Below are 25,671 nucleotides of genomic sequence, written 5' to 3' on the forward strand. Positions count from 1 at the left end.
AGAAACAAAATGCAATCTGATCCAGTATGGCAATTTTGACAATCCCACAGTAATTAAGGCATTCATATTCCTAGTTTTCACTGTCCTTAAGGATTAGTAGTAGAAACACGATGAAAAGAAGTGTCTTACAAATCCCTCTTGTGTATATAAGATTAAAAAATCATAAATATTAACAAATTAACACATACTATTTACAACTGTGCCAAAACACACAGACTCGTTACATCACTGATATTTCCAAATAGAGGGTGAAATTTTGGAAAGTGTAAAATACAACAAATTATCTGAATAAGTACATATGACAAAACTAACTAAAATAACTCCTGCATTTTAAAATTAATTAAATGTTTTATAAGTTGGAGCATATTGCAAGTTATTTGCTGAAAAACTGTATATGAAATCTGTGACGCTTGTCTTTAAATCGCCATTTCTTCTGCCACAGAATAAAAGCATTATATATTTTTCTACTGTATCTATTAGCACCATTACCATCTCTCCTATTTGTACAGTGAGCTACTCTTTTCTTTTGAAGCTCGTAAAACATAAAATTGTGAAGCAGTGGTAGGTTCTTTTTACAAGTAAGTTGAGATGTGGTTTGCATGTGTGATTTATAATAGAAGGCAACAGGAAGAAAAAATGTATCATTCTCTGAACAAGGCAAATCACATGGCCAATAGCTAAAGCAAAACATATCTGAGGCTTTACCTAATTTATGCAGGACTTTACCTAATAGTAATAAAAAAGTATGAGCAACCTCTTGCTGCATTCCCACAACAGCAACAAAACAGTGGTACAAAGAGCGAGCCAAATGTGATTTTTAACCTCTTTTTACATAAAATCATAAAAAAGCATAAAAGCCGGATTAACTGCCTCTCGAACCCGCGTATCACCAGCCGGGTTCTCATCCCCAGCTGGCAAAACTGGCAACTCTTTATTTTTGTTTAAATACCTGGTTTACAGCCAGCCAGACAAGCAAGAACATCAAAAGGGTTTCATTTAGGCAAAAGGAAAACAGCCTGAAAATAGTGTAAATAAAGCAAAATGAATCTCAACTTATTTTAATATAAATGCAATAAAATTGTGCATAATACACTCACAGTAAATACACACAATTATTTCCTTTAAGTCTTTTCTACTCCTCGTGGTGTTAAGAAATGCCAGGATTTAGAGTGTGACAAATCAATGGAAGTGCTGGAGTCCAGCAGCTCCTACAACCAAATCCATACAATTAGGGCCGGCATGAGAACATGTTTATACACACTGCCCCAGCATTACAGAAGCCTTTCCAACCAATTCCTGGTTTTGAGGGATTTGGTTTTAATTACACTGAACATAGGTCAAGAAAGCTTCGACTCAGTGCTAAAATGAACATGACACACAGCTGCAGGCTTTGAACCTATGAATAATTCAATCTTTTGCTTACCATAGGTAGGTAGCTGCTTTTAGACATGCCTCCTTTGGCTGTGAGGTCTGATACTACTGTCCCTCCAGTATTTGTGGGGTATCCTTGTATACATGGGGTAGCAGTCTAAGCACCTGGCCAGGCACAGACACAGCGGAAAGTTTGATCTCTTGGGCTCTGTACACTGCCGTTAAAAGCTGTCTCCATCACCTCCAGCCAGCCAATTCTCATCCCCTCACCCGCAAATCTATCTTGAAGTGAATACACTGTTCTAACAACCCAGTCCCTTCAAGGTCACAGCAGGAAAGGCAGCGGGCCCACCAAAACCATCATAAAGGGCACACGCTCAACCATTCTGGTATCTGTGGTAAAGTAATATATTAATGTTTTCTAGGGATATCACACAGAACGATCACAGGGAACTCACAAGCTACAGAAAGAGCAGCTACACTGGGTACATACTCCAGTCAGGTGCATTTTCATGAAACAAAGATGAAGTTACTTGCTTTCTTCCACAAAATCTGTTTAAACAGTCAGATCATTCGGATATGTGACTTCACTTCCTTCATCTGCTTCACACACATAGGGTGCCAAAATCCCAAGATCTAGGTGAGGTTTTAGGAGGTGAGAGATCCAGCACAACATCACCTCAGTGCATGGATAGCATTCATAGTCACTCATCCCTATTTTACACCTCACATCATCACTGCACCCAAGTGACTTCCCAGCATTGAGTAAAGCAGGAGGTGGGCTGACTGCAGTGCAGTCTGGAGGATAGCATAGATTACGGGAAATAAAACTCAAAAAATGACCATCATTTTTATTACTTGAGGGAGTATTACTCCATTTGTTTTTAGGGCTCTGGTTCAACAACTGGTTCTTTCAGAGGCAGTGCCAGCCTAACTCACATTCTTGTTTCTGTTCCCTCACCACAACTTCCCTTACCTTGCCAAAACTGCTCAACACACTACACCAGAGAGCAGACCAGTACTAAGAAAAAAAAAGAAAAAAAAAGTTTCTCCCTGGGTTATTTTTTTATCTGTATCAAGTCTTCTGACCTGAACCACTCAATTGCCATGTGAATAGCTGCAGCAGCACAAGTGCGAACACCAGGGCAGGCAGCATTGGATGCAGCATTGCTGCAGAAAGAAATGCTTGTCAAACGCTGTCCCAAAGTTACACCAGAGAAGTTACACTGACCCTGCCAGTTACTCCTGCAGGCACAGGCAGCTGCAGCAGCCGTGGGAAGATGCTGGGAAGATGAAGGACCCGATTCTCCTCCGAACCTGTATTTCTCTAAAGCACTCCAGCAGTATAACGGGATTCCAGCGTGGGCATAAACTCATTGCTGCACTGGAACCACTGCAGTTTGCACAGCCATTGACGCTCTTCTAAAATTTACACCTACACCTGCAGTCTGAGGACACAGCCTGGGTTTATACAGATGCTTTTTAAAAAGCTGCAGAGGTCCTGCTGAAGTTTGTGTTTTTCCTGTCTTAGATAAATACACAAAGGTTAAGTAACATAAACATTTTCTAACCATCAAGAAAGATTATCCGGGCAGATGCAGGTACTTTAGTGCTTTTATGGATGTTTTAGAGGCACTGGATAATATTATAGTTTCAACTAAGGGAAAGTTATTTACTTATCTCAAAACTTTCATCTGTATTGTGGTCAAAAGGCAACTCGATTTTTTAAAAATTTACTGAGTTAGCAGCAATAGCCAAGTGTAAAAGGAAAACAAAGTATTTTCTAGTGACTCCACTGCCTCTGCACACTTTGGGGTTTCTGGAAATTATTATCAGCAATAACCTCATACACAGAGCAAAGACCATCAAGCCCTACACACAAAATAAAAAAATCAGTTCACAGCTTGTACTTAGCCTTTGTGATGACTAAGACAACACAAACACACTGCAGGACTGCTAAGATCACAGTAATTCAACTGTGTTTGCCCCTCACACACAATTCATTTTGCTGATGAGTAAATGCAGATCAGAAAAAAAAAATTCTTGTATTCGCATTTCTTGACCAAAAAAAAAAATCTAATAGTATTCCCAAATACTGAAAAGTCCAGTGTCTTGGACTCAAAAATATTAACAAAAACTGTTAGTACCACTGGAAGTTTTCTTTTTACTGAAAACCAAAACCATTAAAAAGACTTCCCCCTCTACTTCACCAGTGGTTGTAGATTTTAATCAATCAATCAATATATATCCAGGTGTACTTCGCTTTAGGTATATCATTCCTTTAAGAGCCTAACATGCAGTCCACAGAATTTGATGTCCATTTAATTTTTATGGTGAACAACCAGTGAAAAGATATATTTTATTATCTCTTTATTTCTTCAGTAGCTAGACCTGGAAATATTCTGGGAGGCAGCAGCTTGAGACACGTGTAAATTCCTGTTTACAAGGGCTTGGGGCAGAGACTAGGGACAAAGGCAATTAAATGAGTCAGCTGAAGAGAAGTCAATACAAACACATGCAATGCTTTTACAAGGCTCTGTGAAAACAAGTTTTTTTAGGAGGTTAGCCAGCAGTATAACAGGTGAAGTCTGTGACCATCTTAAGTCAATCATGTATTTCCCCTGGCCTTCAGTGAAACTAGGATTCTCCAGTACTTCACAGAATTATGGATAAGGTGTGACCGCCTCAGACACAAACTGAGCTGAAGGCAGAAAATCACTTAATCCTGTTTTTACTGAATTTTCTTGAAACAAAACATCCCTGATGAGCAGTCTCTGGAAGATTTTTGGTTACACAACAGAAATTCACACAACCAAGAAATGTACTTCCCACAGAGCTCTAAAAGGTAGTTAGTTGCTCTAACTCCTGGACTCTGCAAACACAGACAAATTTAGCAATAACCTTGAAAACGAAAGGTTTCATACAATTCCTTGTAATCTTCTACAAACGGTTGTCAGTATTGGCTTTATCTTTAAAAGAAAAATATCGAAATATAAGTTTCTTACTTTGTGCTAGATAGCCAAGGCAACTTATTGGAAAAGCAATCACATTTTTGACCTGCTTATGGTTTCTCTTAATACATTAGATACAGACTTTCTGATAGGACATTACAAATAGCTTGTTGCTCAATCAATAATTTTGACAGAACAGATGGGAAAATATTTAAACATCTAAACAAACTGTCTGCACACCTATGTTGTGAAAGAAAACTGAGAACTTGGATACACCAATGTACTGTTAATTCAAGGGGAAAAAACTGTTTTCAATTAACCTTACAGTTCAGGTAGAGTGTATGTTCCTTAAGCATTCCTGGTAACCCTTCACACAATTTTACTGCTACAGTTGTTGGTCTGCTAACAAATATTCACCCACATATTATTGAACTGAAGTTAAAAAGTGTATTTGCTAGAACTTTCTATCTATTGTGGTAACAACTGCAACAATGGGTAAGCTTATAATCTAACACTAATGAACAAAGGTAATACACATTTCTTTATAGTAACAGACTTTTATCCAAATGTATGAAAATCCTTCCTGCAGAAAAGTATGTTTGCCAAGTATTACATAAATTTAGTTACTATAAATGTATCTTGGTATGAACTGTGAAAGTATTGCTACGTCAAAAGTAAAAATACACTTGAATGAATACTCATTGCTTTTATTATACAGAGGTGGAAAGACAAAATATCGATATTATAGATACCCTGGAAAATGGATACCTGAGAATTAAGTCAAGAAAGGAAGTTCTATGTCACTGTTCTAATTTTCTACTGCTCTAATTTTTGCAGGTAGTTTTTCTCCATTTTGTACCTGGCTTGCATTGCTGTTTTCCTTCTGGTCCTAACACAAACTATCTTCCTAATACATTTTTGTACTAGAGGTTTCCCCCATCTAACCTAGGTTTTTGTTATGTAACCTTTAAAAAAATAGCAAACTAATTGTTTTTTTCATTTGCTGGCACACATTGTGCTGCATCAGAAATGGTACATTTTGGTATAAATGTGAATTAAGCAAAGTCTCCTAAAGAAAACGTAATAATAATTAATATGTTTAACCTCCTACAAGGGACTCTGACTAGAGTAAATTTTTTAAAAGTTATGCTATTGCAAATGAAAGAAATGTTCTAACAAAGGACTCTAAGAAGTCAATGAAAACCATTAAAAAACAAAACAAAACAAAAAAACCCATATCACATTAAAAGGACCTCTCAAAAGTAAAACCTATTCAATGGGGGGGAAAAGCTAAAATAACTCTGTTCTAGAATTAACAGACACCTTTCATAGAAGGCAACAAGTATAAGCAAAAGATGATTTTAGTCTACAGAAAGATGGCACTTCTCTCATAACTCTACCATTAGAAGAAAAACTGTAGACATGTTCATATCTTTATTAATTATCACTGCACTAGCAGTAGTCTCCATAACATAGACTGCCATAAGATGCAAGATGTGTAAGAAGTAATGAATAATGTTATTACCGTGATATTTCTCTCTGGTTGCTCATTCTTCCTGAAATGATTTTGAATTTTTACTGATGTTAAACAGCATTTGTTCAGCTTTTGTTTATGCTTCATTACCCTCAGAAAAACTAAAGGCTTTTGCTGAAATGCAAATAATGTTTGCATTGATTAAATGAAAATTAATTTTTAAAAAAGCTTCAAGCATGTTATTGAAACAGTCTTTGTAAGAATTGTCATACTTACTTGTTTTACAAAAAAATGTGGTTTTTATCGGAAAATTGCTCTCTGCCATAAAGTTTTGTTTTAAATACCACTGTTATTTATGGGCAGTGTAGAGCTAATCCATTTTCTAGTCTTTTGTTTGTTTTATTATTTTTGCATATTTGTTACATCTTTCCCCTTGAGAAGTCTTGATGCTGCATGTGGACAATTAGTTTTTGTGTCTGGTGAGATTAACCAGATTGCATGAAAATTCAAATTCTTGTTACATCATTGGTTATCTGGCTTCAGGAGAAAGTCTAATTCTTGTGCTAATTTATCTGTTGTTGCAGCAACTCTTCTGTATATATAACTGAGCAATGCTTTTGTACCCACATCTAAGTGCTCCCACCTTTTGATCTTGATACTGGTTATTGCCAGTAAATGATGTTCTTCTCTGGATACCCTGCCTTGTCCACATTTCATCACATTCATCTCAGGGTCCCACTGGCAATGCCAAGCTGACACAAATGACCAAATTCAACTAGCATTTTTGATGACTTAGAAGCATAAGATGACACAGTGTGGTACAATAAAATATAATAAGTGATAACGAAACAGAAAAGAGACCACATCTGAATTTTCATGAGGTGCTAGCATTTCAAGAAAAAACAACTTTTTTTTTCCATTTCCTTTCAAGGTAAAAAAATAATTTGGTACTTGGAATTCTAGTATAAAGAGAAAATTCCATATTGTGAATCACCCATAAATCTAAAGGAAAAGTATTTTCAGGCATAAATGCTATTCATCCTCACACTCCTCACTGGTCTTCACCCAGAAATAAAATGTAGCCAAATATACAACAGAGAGCTGCTCAAGAGCACACGCCAACACTAAACCACATTTCTACAGGTAAAATAAACTCTATTGTGCCTCTGCTAAGAATCAGATTATGCATGAAGCATCTAGGTAAACAGAGAGTAAATAAACTTGAACTACCTTTTTGATGCCAAAAGAAAATCAGTTAAGCGAAGCACAACATAGCTATAGTGTTCGGTACTGAGCAAACTAGCTATGCTTTCAGGAAAATGAGTACAATTTATCAGAAGCCGGGGATCTTTGTTTTTAAGCAAAAGCCAAGAACCAAAAGCCAGGCATTCTGCCTCACCAGGAAGTAGTAATGTCTCATACTATAGGTTAAGACAAACACCTACTCAAATATAAAAAGAAAATATAATTCTGGCATTATTATGCCATATTATTATGTTGGTAGAAGACTTAGCAATTAAATATTCATCAAGTAGATACTTTTTATTTTATGGAATAAAATATATCTCAGCATTGAATTTTTTCAAAAAGGAGTCTTTTTGTTTATATAACTCAATAGATATGAATGTTAAGACTCCATTAAACTAATGCAAAAGAATAAGCAAATCTTCAGTCCTCATAGCAGAGTAGGTCCTTGGATATGGTGGTCCATACACAAAAGATGGTACTTTTTTTGTTGATTATAGCATCTCTACTTATTTAGCTTTACATTTGCCTATATGACAAAGAGGTAATGCTGCCCGTTACAGATTAGCTCTAGTCATACGGCTATCCCCATTACACAAATAATTTATTTACCATTGTAATAAGAGGGTTAAAATCCTTCTGACATCAGAAGAAAAGTATAATCACAACCTGCAACACTACCAATACGTGACATTAAAGAATGACCCTTTCTGATAGCATTCTTTGAGCATGGAACACAATTGATTTGAATGCATCATTTTAAAACAAACAAAGAATGCAACTACTACCTTTCCAAGTCTCTGGCTGATAAAACCTAATGTTCTATCCTTGGACAAAACAACACTACACGAGATACTTTCCTAAATATATATCGAACGCTCATAGGTTCCATTTCTTTTTAACAGTGAAGGTTTTGGGGGGTGTTTTTTTGGTTTTTGGTATTTTTCTAGGGGGGGCACTCTATTTTGTTCATTCTAACTTGGCGATCAAAGAATTTTTATTTTTACACCATTACAGAAGTGCATTTTTCTAGGTTTCCAAAACCACCTTATTCAACCTTCCCCATCTGTCACCATCTGCTTCTTTTTAGCATGTACTTTTTGTGTGATCACATAAGCATGTGAAAAATAACTAACATTCAGATGATTGTCTGCTGGTACATTTGAGGACTGGGCATAATAAAAGTGAACTGCCAAAACGTACTTAACACTTCTAATTTTGTTGGGTCTTGCATGTAAGCTACATTTGATTTTCAAACTGTTTTACAGTTGGAAAGTTGATCAGGTACTCTAACTCAACAGCAAAACTGAGACTACATAATTAGCTCAGCACTAAAAAGATTATATTCAAAGAGAGGAACAAAACCCAGAAATACATCCACACGAGTTCACACATCCATCTTGACTGAGTCTGTCTGCACAATGTTGCCCGAGGCACAGGATGAGACGCTACAAGGAGCCTACTTGGACAGCCACAGCCTGGGTCTTCTCTCCAAGCTGCCACAGGACAAGGAATAAAGGACTCTCATAATTGCAAGGGTGTATGAACTCTCATGGAAATGCTGGAGAAGCAAAGACACTAAGCCAAGGGTAGAAACGCACAGAAATGCAATGCAATTCCTTAACAACGCAGCAGATGCTGTTTCTACATGCTAAGCAACTGGAAATTACCATCAAGGCACAAAAGCTGAATGGTGGAGGTATCTGTTTCCTGAACTCTACCGTGCTTCGGCACAGCATTTCTGCTTGTAAATGCACTTCTTAATACAGTGTTAATGTGAAAAGAACAAAGCAGGTCTAAAGCTAGAGAAACAAACTTACCTCCAACCCTCCAAAAATAGATTAATCTCACTCTAAGAGAATTTCATATATGAAATTCTGTCTCGTTAGAGCACCACTACAGGCCTCTCAGGTCTTTAGCAAAACCACACAGAACTAGAATACCAATATAGCTGTATCAATACAGACAATTTGGTGGAGTGTCTCATTAGCCTTTCTCTAAAAAAAGAATTAACAGAAGCAAAGAAAATCAAAAGAAGCCACAGGAACTACGGCTTCCCCAAAAAATCCCAAAAGCCACCGACCATCAGTCCTCATTAATGCTCACCAGAGGGAACCAAATATGAGTGAGAACTTGCTCTCTAGGGCATGATAGAAGACCAAGTCTAACATAAAATTTCTTTTCCACAGTTTCTCTTTACAGCATTGTTCCAACTCCTAGAAGTTCGTACAGGTCTTAAAGCGTTGTAAATGCAGATGGCATCTAGCAACATCTTAACAGCTGCTTTCCATCAATTTGTGCCATTTTGCCCAAATTCCCTTTTCCCCTATTTACCTTTTCTATCCAGTAGTTCTAGAGGTGGAAAATAACGGAACATACCTATTACTTACATTGAAGTTGCACAGAATTTCAAAAAGCACATTACATCAATGCCTCAATTATCTTTAAATCCAAATTAAATTTAAATGAAAAGAAGATAAAAAGGAAACTGCATAAGCCATGACAAAAATCATTCTGCCCTTCAGTTCCTCTATATTCCTAACCAAACAGCTCTCCACTGAGCTCCTCTTCATTTTAAGTTGCTCATCAATTTCTCCTGCCTTTTGTGTCTCTCTGCAAAACATTCTGTTAGTTTCTATTACGAGAAAATTAACAAAATAACATAATTGTCTTTAGTCCAAACTCTCTTTCCTGCCCACAACCACATTTTTCCCCACAAGAAAAACCTTCTCATGTCTAAGTTATGTTTTCTGGTCTACCAATCTACCCGTGAGATCACTAAATTAATTTCATGAATTCCTTTTACCTCCTCTTAACCTCCCTTGCTATCCTCCTCCTTATTTTACTCAAATTCTGTTCTCTCCTCCATCAATTAACTAATTAATTAAAAAATAAATTTAAAAAATAATAAAAAGGTAAAAGGCCTTGGCTGTATTACCCATGCAATGTCATCTTCTCTGTAGCATAACATGCTGGTCTTTTCGACATCATCACCTTAGTTAAGCTCTCCCAATTGGCCTGCCTCAGTTTATCCATGGTGTTGGCTATTTTCATCAAGTTCTTTGCAAACAAGCACTTTTGTGTTTTTGCCCACACCTGAAGGAGCTCTTCTGTAACATTCACACTGCAACTTCTACCTGCATTAAAATCCTTGGTTAAAACACTGCTGAAAATATCAGTTTCCATGCTAGCCTATCTCAGTGCATTTCTGTGGTTCCCTCTCTGCCTATATATCACCTAGTTTCAACTCTTATCAGACCAGTTAGGTGGTAAATCATCATATTCTCAGTCCAAAAATATGCCAGCCTTTGGCAAATGTGCTGATCCAACGAAAGCAAGCATTAAAATAATATTATATAGATGCACCAGTGACAAAATGCTTTTTCTGCCTCTACATCAACATTTTATAATCTGCATATAGCACAACATTCTTAGAAAATTCAACTTCGATTCCTGTTAACAAGGCAAAAGTGTTTTTTCTTGCTATAACCATGCCTGCAGTACAGGGTACCATGCTTCTCCTTGCTGAAATTCAGCCACTAAACTTTGATGGCCAGGTTCTAGATTTTGGGTCACCCCTACATCAAAGCCATATCCTTCTCAAAAAGAAAAGCTGTAAATAAGGAATTAAGTGAAAAGTGAGGAAAGACATAAGTTGCTTCTTGATAAAGGAGTTTTACCTTTCATTTCCCTGAGATAAAACTCATGGAAATAATTGACTACATATTATCTCTCTCACTCCCATTTCTAAAAGAAAGATCACAAAAAAAAATACCGGGCAAACAAGCATTGTGTAACTTATCTTAATATTTCCTTCATCTCCACTGGTGTCATTTTAAAGTAAGTCATAAGACATGCAGATCTTCTCATGCCTATGGACAAAGGCTATGAATCTACTCTGGTCTTATTTATTGTCACGCACCTTAAGTGACAGTAACTGCATAAACTATCCTGAAATGGTCTTGCCTTTTTTTTTTTTTTAATAAAAGACTACTGTCCTTATAGAAATGCATTCATCCATCTAGTCTGTACTTTTATGCTAATAAAACTTAATGAGGTCCTACTGTTTTCCCTGTTATTAGAATACGCCTAATTATCATTGATCATCTATTAGCTACGAAGAGTCATTTGAATGATTATCCATTAAGTCCCTTACAGACTTGTCCATAGTCAAAACAATTTCTCTTCTGTTGTTAAAAGGATTAAAATCTTCAAAATGAATTTCTGGTGTTTAAACTTGTATCTCCCAAGACACCAAAACTTAGTACCACAGTGACTGCCATACTATAACCAAGGCTGTGCACTTAGTCCTAAGAACTTGAACTGAAATGCAGAGAGCCAGAAACTGCAATCTCATTTAAGAAATTATCCTTACAAATAATCAGAGCTGCAAGAACTTTTATTTCCCAGCCCAAGTGTCTTCATTTCCTGAATGTTCTAGTAAAGCAAGTGTGTAGAGGTCTGTATCTTTATTAGCAGGTCTTTGATCCTTGACAATCAACTGAAAACTATCAAAATCCAAACTGCTTTTAAATGTCTCACAGGTATATTTACAATGACAACTACTTTCTCAGTTTTATTCTTTCTTCATTAAGCCTGTGATACTGTCTGGAAAAGACACATTGTCCTGTCCTGCCCTGACTTTGTCACTGCAAAAGAAACATTTTGTGGTTTTTTTATGAAAAAATTTAAGAGTACATCTGTGTTTCCTAAATGGTACCACAATTCGTCTTTTTCTCATTGGATCTATGTTTATCCTCTGACACCACAATGACCTCTAATGTGATAGCCTACTTTGAAGGACAACAATGGGAAGAAACTCCTAAGAAACAGTCTCTTCTTCCTGAAAAACTACTAAAGAATGAGGAATTATAAAATTTTTTATACCTTTCAGATGGGGAATACCACAGATTCTTAGAGCAGAGGAAAATATTAAGTATTACCACTACAGTTACACACACACACAGAGGCTTGCATTAATTCTACAACAGATGATAAAGGAATTTCATTATTTATCACATAACCAAATTATTTTCAAAAGACTATACAATTTCACAGAGAAAAAATTACTTATACTTCATTATGACATGATTTTTGCAAATTCATTCTCTGACACATGAATAGACTGGACAGCCCAGTGTCTTGATGATCCCTTTATCAGTCAGATGTCCCAGGTATAAAAATAGATACAATTGTCTCAGGTGAGCAACTGTCCAAACAATGCACCAGTAAGCACTATTGCAGCAGCAGAGAACATGAAGGGAACGTTTATTTTTTTTGCAATGGTGTCCACATACTGCTAACTTCACCCTTTTAAATAAGAATGTGTGGATGAAGGCGTTGAGTCTTCTTACACCATAGCAGTAACCTGTCTAGGTTGCTTGCTCTAAACCTTTTACCTCCGAGGTAAAAGGGAATGAGTTCTGGGGTTCCTGGGCTTAATGAAGAGTCAGTTTCCTTCAAGACAGATTTGTAGAAGGTGGGTCTCCAAAAATGCTCCTAATGGGAGTTGGAGGAGAGGAGTCGGAGTGCTAGAGAACAGAAAGGCAAACTGGACCAACTAATTTGTTGAAAGTGTCTAAAACCCAGACTGATCCCTTCCCAATTTTGATGGAAGAGAGCTAACGTTTCTAGAAGTAAGAGATGAAGCAGCAGATGAAAGCAAGTGAACGGGATATTTGCAGTCTTTGGGAATGTTTTCATGACTGCTGACAAGAAGACAATGTGGGGGTAAGAGCTGGCAATGACACCTGTAGCCTGTGCCAGTCATAAGAGTATCATCCCTTGTGTTGCTCTCTTTGCTGGAACAGGTTCTGGGTGTGTAGCACAAGGAAAGTGGCCACTGTACCAAGCCAAACAGGCAGATCTACAACTTTTTCTACATAGCCATAGAAGATTCAAAGCAAGAACTAAGGAAGATGGAACCACACAGATGAAGAGAAAGTTACTGGCCCCTAAGAATACTGATGTTTCCTTGATAGTTGGAGAAAAAGAATGTATCAAAAGATCTTGCTATGTTTCAAAATGGTTTCATTAACTCTATGTACCATAGTAACTTATAACCAACTACTAGCAGTTTCAGTTTCCTCACTGTGTGCAAATTGGAGGAGACTTTAAATTTGCTTTTAGACATTTAGAAAGACACTCAAACCCGCAAAGCTGATCATCCTAAAATCTTCACCATCAGCCAGCAGTATCCAGAAGGTGACATTTACCAGTTTCCTTGATATCCCTTAATTATAAGGTTCAGAATAAAAAATGAAAGGCAATCTAAACTTGCTTGTTGAAATATGCTCCATGGCTTGTTGCTGCTAGTCAGGATTCAGTACTCCTGAAAATAAGGGGCAAAGAGCTATGTTGAATCAGTGCCTCCACACCTCCTCCCCATAAACTAAGGCACATTGTTCTTCTAAGATTACCTGGAAGATAGACTTTCTGGTGATCCTGAGTTCCTGCAAGAGGTAAAGGATCCTTTCAAGAATCCTTCTTAAAACAAATGGTAAGACTGAAGGGCCTTGTAAAGCCCTTTCGGATGACCAGAAAGTTGTCTCAGTATCAGGTGTGTAGCAATCCTGAATGCTGGCAATAATGGAAATAAGGGCTAATTCAGCATCCACAGAATTGTTGGTATTAAGTAAAAAGATACTGCTGTCTTTTGCATGTCAATCCTGGAGTTGCATTTGGCAACCCCAGGGGAGAGGCAGAACGACATTCCCGAGCACTGCAGCCAGTACTGTTGACTGAAGCCCAACAGAAGTCCAATTTTGAGAGTTCTTCCTTTGCTTTTTTTCAGTAGGCATCAGTGGCACTAATACTGGAGCAGATCATTTGGGTGACTTGAGCTTCCACTGCAGATTCTCAAGTGGCCAAACCAGAGCTGCGAAGGGAACCAACACAATATCCTCATGTCCATCTTTTTATCAATACTCGAGAAGTGGGATGTTTGGCACTCCGAGTGCTAGCTAATGGTAAAGATGGGGTGACATGTTCTAAGATGCCACTTGCACGTACATACAGTGAAATGGCTAGGTTTTGGTGTCCATCTCAGTTCTGAGGTTGAGGCACTCAACTGTTTTTAGCAGAAATATCTAAAATTTCAACTCCCTCTCTCTACAACTGGAAAGTTCAAATAAAACCCAGCAAACTCGGTACCTTCCTATTCTCCCTTGCCCCCACTGAGGCTGTATAAACACTAGCTATACATCTCAGTTAAGCAAAATCATATGTTCCAAGTGACAGACAGATGGAAGATTTTTTTGGAAGAAATCATTGGTAGATGAAAACTAACAGAGGAAGGCAAACATAAGAAGGAAAATGCACATTAGAGGCTTTTTTAAACACTAAGAAGCACAGCATCAATATACATACAATCACCAAAAAGAAAAGTAGCACATACAATTCTGAATAACAATCGTATAGTATTAATCAGACAGTCAGTTCTTTACAATGAACAGTTTTCAGCATACAAACACCATAGTCTAAAATTAAATGAAAAATAAACATTTTATACTGTATTACAAGAGTATATTCTAAATCATACCTCAGGCGCCAGGTATTCTGGAGTACCACAGAATGTTTTCATAGTTGCTGCGTCTGTGATTCCTTCTTTGCAAAGTCCAAAATCTGTAATTTTTATGTGTCCATCTTTATCCAGCATTAGATTTTCTAACTGTGTGTTGGGGAAAAAAATGTTCCCTTAGTATTTCTTAACAGGACAGGCTGATGCATTACATCAATTTTTTTTAAAAAGGTACAGAGTTATTGCTTGCAATAGAACCAAACTTGTTTGTAATTTAAAAAAGAATTAGAGCATCTATATTACAGCCTTTAACAGTGTTTACTCTTATAAAATTTAAATAATTATTTAATACTATAATACAGTTTACAATAGTAAATCCCAGGTCAATCAAACCATGGTCTTTCATTCTGAAGTTCTGGGGTGTTTTTATTTTTCTAAATATTCTCAAGATATAATCAACTAATTGAAAGTTACAATCATAGCTGTCATTTAGTAAGACTTCATGGGTTTCCTTTGCTGTTACATCATCTTAATTTACCAAGATGCATTTTACGTACTACACTGTCATGAAACAGCTAGTATATATCCATGTCCCATTCTTTTAAAACACCTGCATCTTCCACAACTTTTTAAATAACAGACTAATGTGGTGGTAGAGAAGCTACTGATAAAAACAAAACCCTGAGGTAAATTCCCCCTTGTATACTTGCACAGGATGCTGGTTTTGAATAGCTGTATGTGTATGCTCTACATTGCTTTTCAAATACATGATCCTTGCTTTGAAATGTGAGTAAAAATTACTGCAGCATTTACCGTGGACTGTCTCAAAAACACAGCTAGTATCACTTTCTCAAAAGCTTTTTATTAGCAATTTAAATAAGATACAACTAAAACCAAGTAAAACACACTTCTGAACAATTTTTCTAAACAGAAAGGGTTTTTTTTCTCAGTGTAAGTCACGTAGTGAAAACACCAACCAAGAACAATCATGGGAAAGCGCAATTTCCCATATAAAAAACTAAAGGCTTTTCACAGAAATAAAATAGGCTCGTCATGGAATTCAGAGGCTCCTCCCACACAAGTTAGAAAATGTTCCTGTTGAAATCAGGTTATTTTCCATAGAATATGGTCATACTGTGTCACAGAGTATCTGCAGCATAATATAAAAGGAACTCTAGGCAACAGAGGATACAGAACTGTATACGCAAGAAAATCTAAGACAAACTACATTCCAGTATTATGAATCTTTCCCAAGATACAAAAGACAAAAATAATTTCTAAATTAAGGCTGAAATTATTTTCCTATTGAAGCATTCTGAATTGTTTTAAATTATTCCAAATCATACAAGACCATAACTCCTTGCTGAGATAAAGAAAGCGCAGTCACATTGTCCCAATTCCCCATTTCACTTGTTTGAGGACAGTGAGAATTATATTCGACATTTGTATTGCAATCCAAGTTAAGTTATAAGTAAGGGGTGTTGGAGGAAGCATCAGCAGCTTAGATCTCTTCCAAGTGCTATCAGTAAGGTGTGCTATTTATTTTTTCATCAAATTAAAGTGATGTATCCATCTATAGATTACCGTATCAAATGGCTACCACCTTCAACACACACAGAACTTTAAACGGAACACAGATTTTTTTTTTTCCCCATTAACTCTGAATAGTGCAACTTTATAATTACTTTGTGTTTGTCCCAATAGTCTCTGCAAAAACAAAAATTTGATTACTTTTTTTTTCTCTTTTTACCTTGAGATCACGATACACAATCTTCCCAGAATGCAGATAGTCCAGGGCAGAGACAATTTCTGCACCATAGAAGCGTGTGCGGTCCTCTGAGAACACCCGCTCTCTCGACAAATGGAAAAACAGCTGCAGGGTAAACAGCAGGGACAGGATTGTAATAATTACTGATTTAGTGGGGGAAATTAACACAAACATAAAACACCTCTCATCACCATATTGTGATGATAGATAGTGTACTCTCAGTGGACACTCAGCACTCTTAGACAGCAGCTGGCTTATCTTTTCCAGGTTTCCAAAGGGAGAAAGCGAGCTGTTAAATCAGCGTTTTAATCAATATACCAATCTTGTTTAAGGCATTCTGCTTGCTACTCATTTAACCTTCAGTTACCAGAGGAAAAAAAAAAAGTATGCAGCAACATAATTCTGTATTTCTCCCTCCACCACTTCCTTGGAATTTTATTTTAAGCCACTGAGAAATATCATTAAAATACCCAGTTCTTGTTCTGCTTTAAGTTTTTCAGTAATTTAGTAACTTTTCTTTGAACTGAAAAATGTTCTTCAGTACAGGTAAACTGGCATTTTACAAGAACAGCACTGCTAGCAATATTACTAAAAAAACCAAACCAACAACTGCTTAGGGTTTATAAAACAGAATCTATGTATTTAGTGTATTTCTTTGCTACAAATAAAACATTTCTTTGGGCTTTTCGTCTCTTCTTTAATACTTTATAAGTAGCAGCACTTTGCAGACACTTTTTCAATGGAAGTCTTTCAGTCGTTCCATATTGTCAGTAACTTCAGCTGCAATGAAAAAGCATGAGGTGACATTCTGTAATATTGTCAGTATCTTACTGGATACAATATCATCCTCAGAACCTGCAAGAACACCAAAAGAAGTGGAATTGGCTATTCAAATCAAATGCTGAGTCTGTATTCTGCTTAAGACCAAATGGGCCACCTGCCTTACTCCTTCAAGTTGCAATGTTTTTGGTTTTACCACAAGAGCTAACTACCAACAAAACAGAAAAAACCAGAAAATGTGATCATTTATAAATTAAATATAGACAATGAAATCCATAACAACGTGTTTTATTTTTATTTTCACTGCCAAAAATACAAAGTAGATGAGTATTCCAAAATGGCAGGGTCAGTAAAACAAACAAACAAGCAAAACAACAAAACAACAACAACAAAACCCCCACACTCACGTGGCACAGAACAGCACAAGAATTATGCAGCTACCTTCCGTGTGCGGACTTTTCAAAATGTAATTAAAAAGTCAATCCTTTAAACAACTAGAAGTCAACTTCTTTCCTGACAGATTTGCTCCAAAAATCTTTATTACTTTCTTTTGAACCTAAACAAACTTCCCACTAAACTGAGCCTTTTGGCAGCATATATTTGTATAAGCAGAGACTTCAGAGAAAACAGAAACTGCAGTATGATTTAAAGGGGGTATTTCATTTTTGTTCATTGCATCTGCATTCCCCTTTCAATTTCTTTTTGAATTCTCAAGAGACCCTGTATAAAAACAGAATACCTGCATGACAAGGAGGATCATTATTTTGTAGGTATTTCAATTGCTCCTGCTGCTGTTTCCCCGATTAAGCACAAATCCCTGGTGGTGACACCAGCCCTCCCTGTAGTAACAAGCATTCTGTACCGACGGCTGCTTAATTGCCAACATAAACAGAAGACCACCACAGATCAAGCAACTAAGTCTGCCCTCATGAAGTGCCTCCTGTAGTATAAAATTGGGAAAAGAATAAATATATTTCAAATTTGTAGGGTCCTTTCCACACATTTTTGCAAAATTTAAATAGGAAAAAAACACCACTAAGTAGATCTTCATCCAAATAAAGCAAAATACGAAATTCCTGTAATTTATGCTTTTATTTCTGGCTTGTGGTCTCTTTCGTAAATAATGAGCTAGTGTCACTCATTTTTAAGAGTTTTATTTGTTTCGATGGACTCAAAGTAATTCAAAATGAAGGCCAAATTTCAGATCACCGTTAATGTGTACGCATAGCAAACACATTCCAAAAATTTCTAACATAACCTCCTGTTAGTCACACATTCATATCTATGCAAAAGGACTACTGCAATTTTCTGTATGAAAGAGACTAATCCAGTAGTTGAGCAGCAAAGTCTTAGAAACATACATTAGTTTCTGTAAAAAAAAAAAAAAAAAAAAAGTCCCAATTTGAATCTGAGAATTGATAATCTGACAAGTTACCATAACAAAAATTTATTTTCTTTAGTGTTTGTTTCAAACAAAATATTCTTGATATTAATTCAAAATACTAACTTCAAAGTAAAACGTCTGGCTAGAAACAACTAGCAACTGTTCTGTGTTTGCCAAAGAGACTACAAGGAGGTGACTGGCGACAGCCATGGCTTCACCAAGGGCAAATCATGCCTGACAAATTTGGTGGCCTTCTGTGATGGGGTTACAGCTTTGGTGGATATGGGAAGAGCAAATGACAGCATCTACCTGGACTTGTGCAAAGCACTGAACACTGTCCCGTATGACATCCTTGTCTCTTAATTGGAGAGATGTGGATTTGACAGATGGACCGCTCGGTGGATAAGGAATTGGCTTTAAAGTCTCTCCCAACCCAAACTATTCTATGAAGTCAATTAATTTTAAGATTACATATGACACTACAGTCACTCCTCATAAACAGTCTTCATATTATTGTGGCATCTAGCATACATGCTAGTTTTGATTGCAGAATGCATAAAAATAAAAATGCATGTTAAAAGTTAAATCATACAATCAAATATGTGCTAAAGATACTAAAGCAAACTTTAAAATTATAATAGAAAAATCTAATTCAGTGAGATTACAGCATTATTTTTAGCTAATTATTTAGTTGGTTCACTATTTTGGAATAATTATGCCACCAGGCTCCATTTACAACTGTCAGAACATGAAGATTAGATTTATTAATTCAGAGAAGGAAAAGAAGAAATCTTATGGAAGGTTATGGAAAAAGCTTCCAACATTTGCACTATTTATTGATTTACAGTTATTAAGTATGTGCTATAAAGTCATTGGAATTGCAACAGAAATAGCTTTGGCACAAAGAAAGAGATTTTGCACTTCATGTTTTTGATGACATACATAAGAGTGCTATAGTTACAGAGAGGACTGGAGCTATAAATTTCCTGGTATGTCTTTATTTAAAAACTGAACAACAATGTTACCATGAGGTATTTTTCCTAATAAAAAATTTTAACAGAAAAATTTTAACAAATAAAAACAAAGATCAAACGTAGAAGAAGTATATTCAACTGCAGATCCAAGCATGCCAACTATATAAACAACACAACCTCATATCAATCAATATGTTAAACTTTTACACATGCTAGTGACCTCTTTGGCATGTTGAAAGTTGTACGACTGGCTCTTGCTTTTTTGTATTGGGTTTGCTCAGCTCTGTAGTTGAACACATTTTATATTTGACTGTTGATTTGACTATTTTGCAAGGCATGTGCAGTAACAGCCTTGACATTTTGAATTATGTGTTTATTTTTTCAGACTTCATCACTTCTAGGCACATTCTATACCCCAAGAAATATAGCACCCTTATTTTAGACTATCATAATTTTAGGGTAAGGAACATACTTTCATTTAGTAAGAGTTTCAGAAAACAAAAGAGGACACAATCGAGATAAAAACAACATAGCCTACAACAATATTTAGTTATTTTTCATTAGGTAGGTTGTAAGCCCTCTGTCCTTTTTTTTTTTTTTGACAGTAATAGCACTTGTTCAATTACAACAAACCATTTAGTTCTCTCTCACCTAATGAATTGAAGTAAGAGCTGTGGAAAAAAAAACGCCAAGCAGAACAGAGATTCAGAACTCTGGTGTGGAGAAACCATCTGAATAAATTTTGAAGTCTAATTTTATTATACAGATAATTACCAATTAAGTTTGTTACAAAGTATGGAATTTGGAATTATCCTGAAAGTGCAAAGTAAGGAAGTTAATCAACTTATTAGTCAGCTGAACCAGTGTACTCTGTAGAGTAATGTATGTAGTAGATTTCATTCCTAAAGCTTTTCAACCTTTAAAACAAAATACTGGAAATAAAAGATGGGAAACAGATACTCCAAAAGTATTCCCCACCGATAAAGAGCCATTCTTAGAATATCACTTTTTATACCATGGTTTATATCATTCTGTGTGGCCTGGGAGTCGGGGGAACACTGTAATGTACTACTAACATGCTGTAATCACACAGTACTCCCAATTATATGGGTTACAAAAGGAAGAGTAGGCAAATCAATACTAGCAGGAAAACGATCACTACAGCCTTACACAGTTTTTTCAAAATGTTTAGGACAAGGATAGCAAAAGATGTACAAAAATGAAGGCACTTTCTTTAAAGTGGGCCTCTGTCTGTAAGTACTGATAGTTTTATTCATTTTAAAATATTTACATGAATATTTCGTATTTTCAGCCAAAGCAAAGAACCCAGTTTATCATGCAATACTACACGTACTTTTTTTACCACACACTCATAAAACATGCCATTTCTAAGTCTTGATAATGGGATTTGGAATCAAATTTCAATGTCTTAACACTAATGTAATACTTTCCATATAATAAAGTTATTCAGAAGTAATCACAACGTCAGAAGTATCTTTCTAGCTGTATACTAAAAAATAGTTTTATGATGAATAGACATTGCTAAACATTTAATCTGCACTGTCCAACAGCAACACTAAAACAAAACAAAAGTCAAGCTTCCAGCCCACAACAAAGATTTCAAGATTGGGCCCATAAGCAGCAGAAAATTAACTGTAAAAGTTGTTGGTGTAAGAAAAATGTATTCAGTATTTCCACATAAATAATGTGCTAAAAATCCTCTAATGTTTTGCTTTAATATATTTAGGTACAGAATGTGCAAAAAAAAAAAAAAAGGAAGTCAAAAGATAATTTGATATAGTATTACTTTGTACATTGTAAAAAAGCACACACACAGACCAGTGAAACTGATGCAGTTACAATTTCATTATAACATGTTCCCTTATTAACTAAGCCTAACTAATTTGAAGTTACAGAGGAAAGGTAACGCAAAGATATTACAAATTACTACTATTCAGGCAAGATATTAAATTCAACATGGATCTAGATTTTTAACAGGTACAGAAGATTCTTGTTTAGAATTACTTTTACACAATTTCTTCTCCTCCAGAATGAAACTCAGTGACTCCTTCCTTGACTTTATTCCTTCCTAATCATAGGAAGAGGAACTGAAGACTTCTAATACTGACTGCACTTATCACTGTAGTAGGGCATAAGTCTAAATTGTGGCATTTTCTTGCTTTCACCTGGGTGAGAATCAAGAGTATAGATACAAATTTCAATAACTTCTTCATTTGGGAGGACTGTTTGGGTAATGTGCTCCTGAATGACATAAACATGAAAATTCCCAAACAACTGACTCAGGCACAACTGTTTAACTAAAAAGAAATCTTTAATTTAAAGAAATTTTAAGCAGAAACACACTGAACATAGTACAACTCTGGAGAGAATCAAAAACAATATGGTACTGCTACAGCAAATTTCCCACTGGAAGGATGCAATTAAAAGATGAGTTTTCAACACCTTCAACAGTGAGAAACCATTGTAAGGAAATTAAACTTCCCTGGAACACAGGGAGAATAGTAGAGGGAAGCAGCAAAAGAAAAAAGTCTGCATACCATGTAGGAGATTTGCCTACAAATGGCTAAAATGCTGGGTGAACTTTGTGTGACTTACTTTCAGTGGTTCTGAGTTAATAACAAGGCTATTTTTACAAATATGAAATCCCTTGTATGTCTTAGCAGACTGTGACTGAAGTCTGAAATTCACAGGAAAATTTGGTAAGATTAGGATTTTCCTATTAAAAAGGACAGCTTGTCCAACTTACTATTCCAGATCCCTAGTCAAAGAGAAGCACATAAGCAAATCAAGAGTTTCTTCAAATAAAACTACCTACTCCGAAGGGCCATTATTTCCCACTGTGGCAAATATTTTAACAGTTTGCTTCACTGAATTAGGGAACCCTCAGCAAAGAACATGAGCAGCACTGGGAAACAAGAGCATCATACCTGGAAAAAAGCAGCTCACTCTTGACAAAGTACACTGCAATCATTCAAACCCCAAGGAGCAAAAGCAGGCTGCCACCAAGAAACCCCTGACACAAGATGTTCACAGCAGTTGCCACAAAGGTACAACACCACACAACACAGGAGTGACCAATGACAGAACCTGAGGGAATGGCAGGAAGATGTGCCGGGGGAGGTTTAGGTTGGACATGAGCAAAAGGTTCTTCCCCCAGAGGGTGGTGGAGCACTGGAACAGGCTCCCCAGGGAGGTGTCACGGCCCCAAGCCTGACAGTGTTCAAGAAGAGACTGGACAAGGCCCTCAGACACATGGTGTGAACTGTGGGGTGGTCCTGTGCAGGGACAGGAGCTGGACTCATTGATACCCGTGGGTCCCTTCCAACTTAGGATGTTCTCTGATTCTAAGATACAAGCCTGATCAAACCACAGTGTCAGAGAATCCTCAGTCTTAAGACAGGAGTTGAAAACATTCTCTGCAGCCTCTGTTCTGCATTCAGATAGGACAGAAAGGTATCTTTCAGAGACAAGTACCTAAATGATAGGCTGACGTTAAAAACATGCTTTCCAAGCGCATCCTCTGAGATTACAGAAATGCAATAAGGTTTTACACAGAGCAAAGAAGAATTAGCTAGTTTATAAGGCACCACTTTTAAAACTCATTGTAGATAGCACTGACTGAATATTGGCAACATAATTTCGATATCAGCTGAGTGTCCAAGAGAAGGCTGTTATTCCATCGCTGCTGAGGTGGCTTTTTAGTCTAGTTCAACCAGCCAAAACAGTACAACACCTGTGATGTCCAGCACTGGGTTTATACACACTGAGTTAAACAAGCCATCCTCCCGTCTGAGAACCCTATAGCACTATGTTTAGCCATGGCTGGCAGAGGACAGCCATGGATGAGTTAGGATGTAAATGGGCCTCAGACTGGTCCCTTAAATTGCCAGAGCAACAAATGCAAGACAGGCACTCTGGGGGTGCTCAGGCATCGGGATTAGAGTTGAAGACGGTTTTGTTGTAGGAGAACATAGCAAAAGGGTAATGCAAACCAAGGTATCATGCTGCAACAATTCCTGAATGAAGAAACAGTTTTCTAATAAAAAAAAGCTAGTGGAAACACTTAGTCCTTTAGGGTTATTATACAGCATATAGTACACAAAATAAGGAAACCCCGCTAGTCCATGCTGTAACAAAATACAGTCTGAATAGCAAACAGCACCTAAATGGCATATAAAAGCCCTCTTCTTAGACTGCAATTCTCTTTGATTCCATTTGACAGCTACAGTTCTTGATATTCCATTCTTCAGTAAACAGCTGGAGGACAGGAAGAGCTTAAAGGCTAATGACACTGTAAGAATTTCAGCACTTAAAATGAAATTTCCAGAGTACACAGCAAGTGAAGGGGATGGAAGTAATGAGAAATATGAACACCCCACTCTTTTCTCATAGGTATTTGCAACGGCTACAGCAAAGAAGAGAGCACATATTTCACATTAGGATAAAAACAAGACTAGTCAACATAATTTTGGCTTGTTTGCACTGGATTATGAGACGATTTCATGCCAGAACCTGCTATAGTATGCTTGAAGAAAAAACAATAGGCAAGCTATTTGTAATTATCTCTCTACCATGAAATTATCTTTCAAGATATAACAGTCTAATTTTTAAGAATAGGAAGTCCTTTTGTACAGCATAGTTATAAAACACATCTATATTTTTTAACAGAACAATATAAAAATTAAAAAAAAAAACTTCAAAGACAGCAGAAAGAAAAACATGAAGGAAAAATTATATCCTTTAAAGTGTAAGCCAGTGATAGCATTACCATTACAAGAGCAGAACATCTGTTTTAAACTTACCTCTCCTCCGTTAACATACTCCATCACAAAACACAAACGATCCTTTGTCTGGAAGGAATATTTCAAGGACTTGCAAAGAAAACAGCAAAACCAAACCAATTATAATCTTGTATTAACCAAATTTCTTTCACTTAAACTGTAACAAAATTTAATTTTATCTTCTTAAGCAGACAATTCTGACTTGGTGAGAACTTTCAGAGTAATTAAAAGTGTAACTTCCTATCTGGAGCTTGAGATGAATGAACACAAAAATCTTCATGTCTTCCCCCATCTCTTCCATGTGGCCATTGAAATGAAAACACCATGCTTATTATAATAAAATACTAAATAGTTATTAAACCACACAATTTTCTACTGCTTTTCTTACTGCCATACATTATTCCAGCTATTCTCACTCATCATATTTTATGATGTCCACTTCCATAATGCCCATGAAGAGAGAGGTTACCATACTCTTCTTAATTTCTCCCAAATAAAATGAATAAAAATAAATATATTTATTTACATATCATTTTAAAATTGTAAACAATGTTATTGCCTTACTTAAAATTTTTGACTGATAATGTTGAATTGATTTTGCTAGGAAAAATGATACTAAAGAAAATCTACAGATACAGGCTTGGCCTAAAAGAAATGAAATGCAGTAGAACTACACATAACAAAATCATACAGAGACTCATGTGACTTAAATACTGAATGTCTCCTTAAAATATTTTTTTAATAATATCAGAAAGATAACAAGATACAACTGCAGTGACATTGTTGCATGATTTGATTAGAATTATGCTTAGTCCTGCTTACATTTAGACTCTAATTTAAGAAACTTTTGAAGATCTCATTTCTCTTGACTGAATGTCCAAGAATATTTTGGCCAAGCAATACAAATGTAATCCTATGCTTTCTAACGGGTTTATGATTTTCTAAATAGGAAAGCTTCCACATTATACTTTGATATTTTAACACAAAAAAGAAAATAATTTTCTTAAATTTCTTTTAAAAAATTTCTTAAAATACAACATGTCGATTATATTTTGAAATCAATGAAAATATTTTCTAATGTATTCTCAAAGGCGAGGAATCAGAATTACTTCTACAGAAGAAAGTCAGTTATAAATTAAAACTATTAATCATAATTTGTCATGAATCTCAAAATTTTCACCTTCTTTTCAATATTTTCCTGCTATTAAATATTAACCGTATGAAGACAGAGACACTGAAGTAGTGGGGTTTGAGCTTTGTTTTTCCATGGACTACTTATGTTAAACAAATAGTTATTTTTATCACTTTATGGAATTCTTAAGTTTTCTTTGTAAAAATTACTTACTTGACACTATGTGAAATCAATTCCTTTTATTAAAAAAATGTTCATATACAAAAATCAC

The 25,671-nt window shown here is 36.1% G+C and overlaps 1 protein-coding gene across 3 annotated transcripts in view; it reads right to left on the reverse strand.

Moving 5' to 3' along the window:
- AKT3 (AKT serine/threonine kinase 3) overlaps positions 1–25,671 on the reverse strand; it is a 157,477-nt gene that overhangs the window by 20,650 nt on the left and 111,156 nt on the right. For all 3 annotated transcript variants that reach the window (XM_065632040.1, XM_065632041.1, XM_065632042.1), the window contains exons 8-10: positions 24,290–24,358; positions 16,311–16,433; positions 14,582–14,710 (exon numbers count right to left, since the gene is read on the reverse strand). In XM_065632040.1, coding sequence (XP_065488112.1) covers positions 14,582–14,710; positions 16,311–16,433; positions 24,290–24,358 — 321 coding nt within the window. The remainder of the gene's footprint in view (positions 1–14,581; positions 14,711–16,310; positions 16,434–24,289; positions 24,359–25,671) is intronic.

Source organism: Caloenas nicobarica, chromosome 3 (assembly GCF_036013445.1).
Source record: "Caloenas nicobarica isolate bCalNic1 chromosome 3, bCalNic1.hap1, whole genome shotgun sequence".
NCBI lineage: Eukaryota > Metazoa > Chordata > Aves > Columbiformes > Columbidae > Caloenas > Caloenas nicobarica.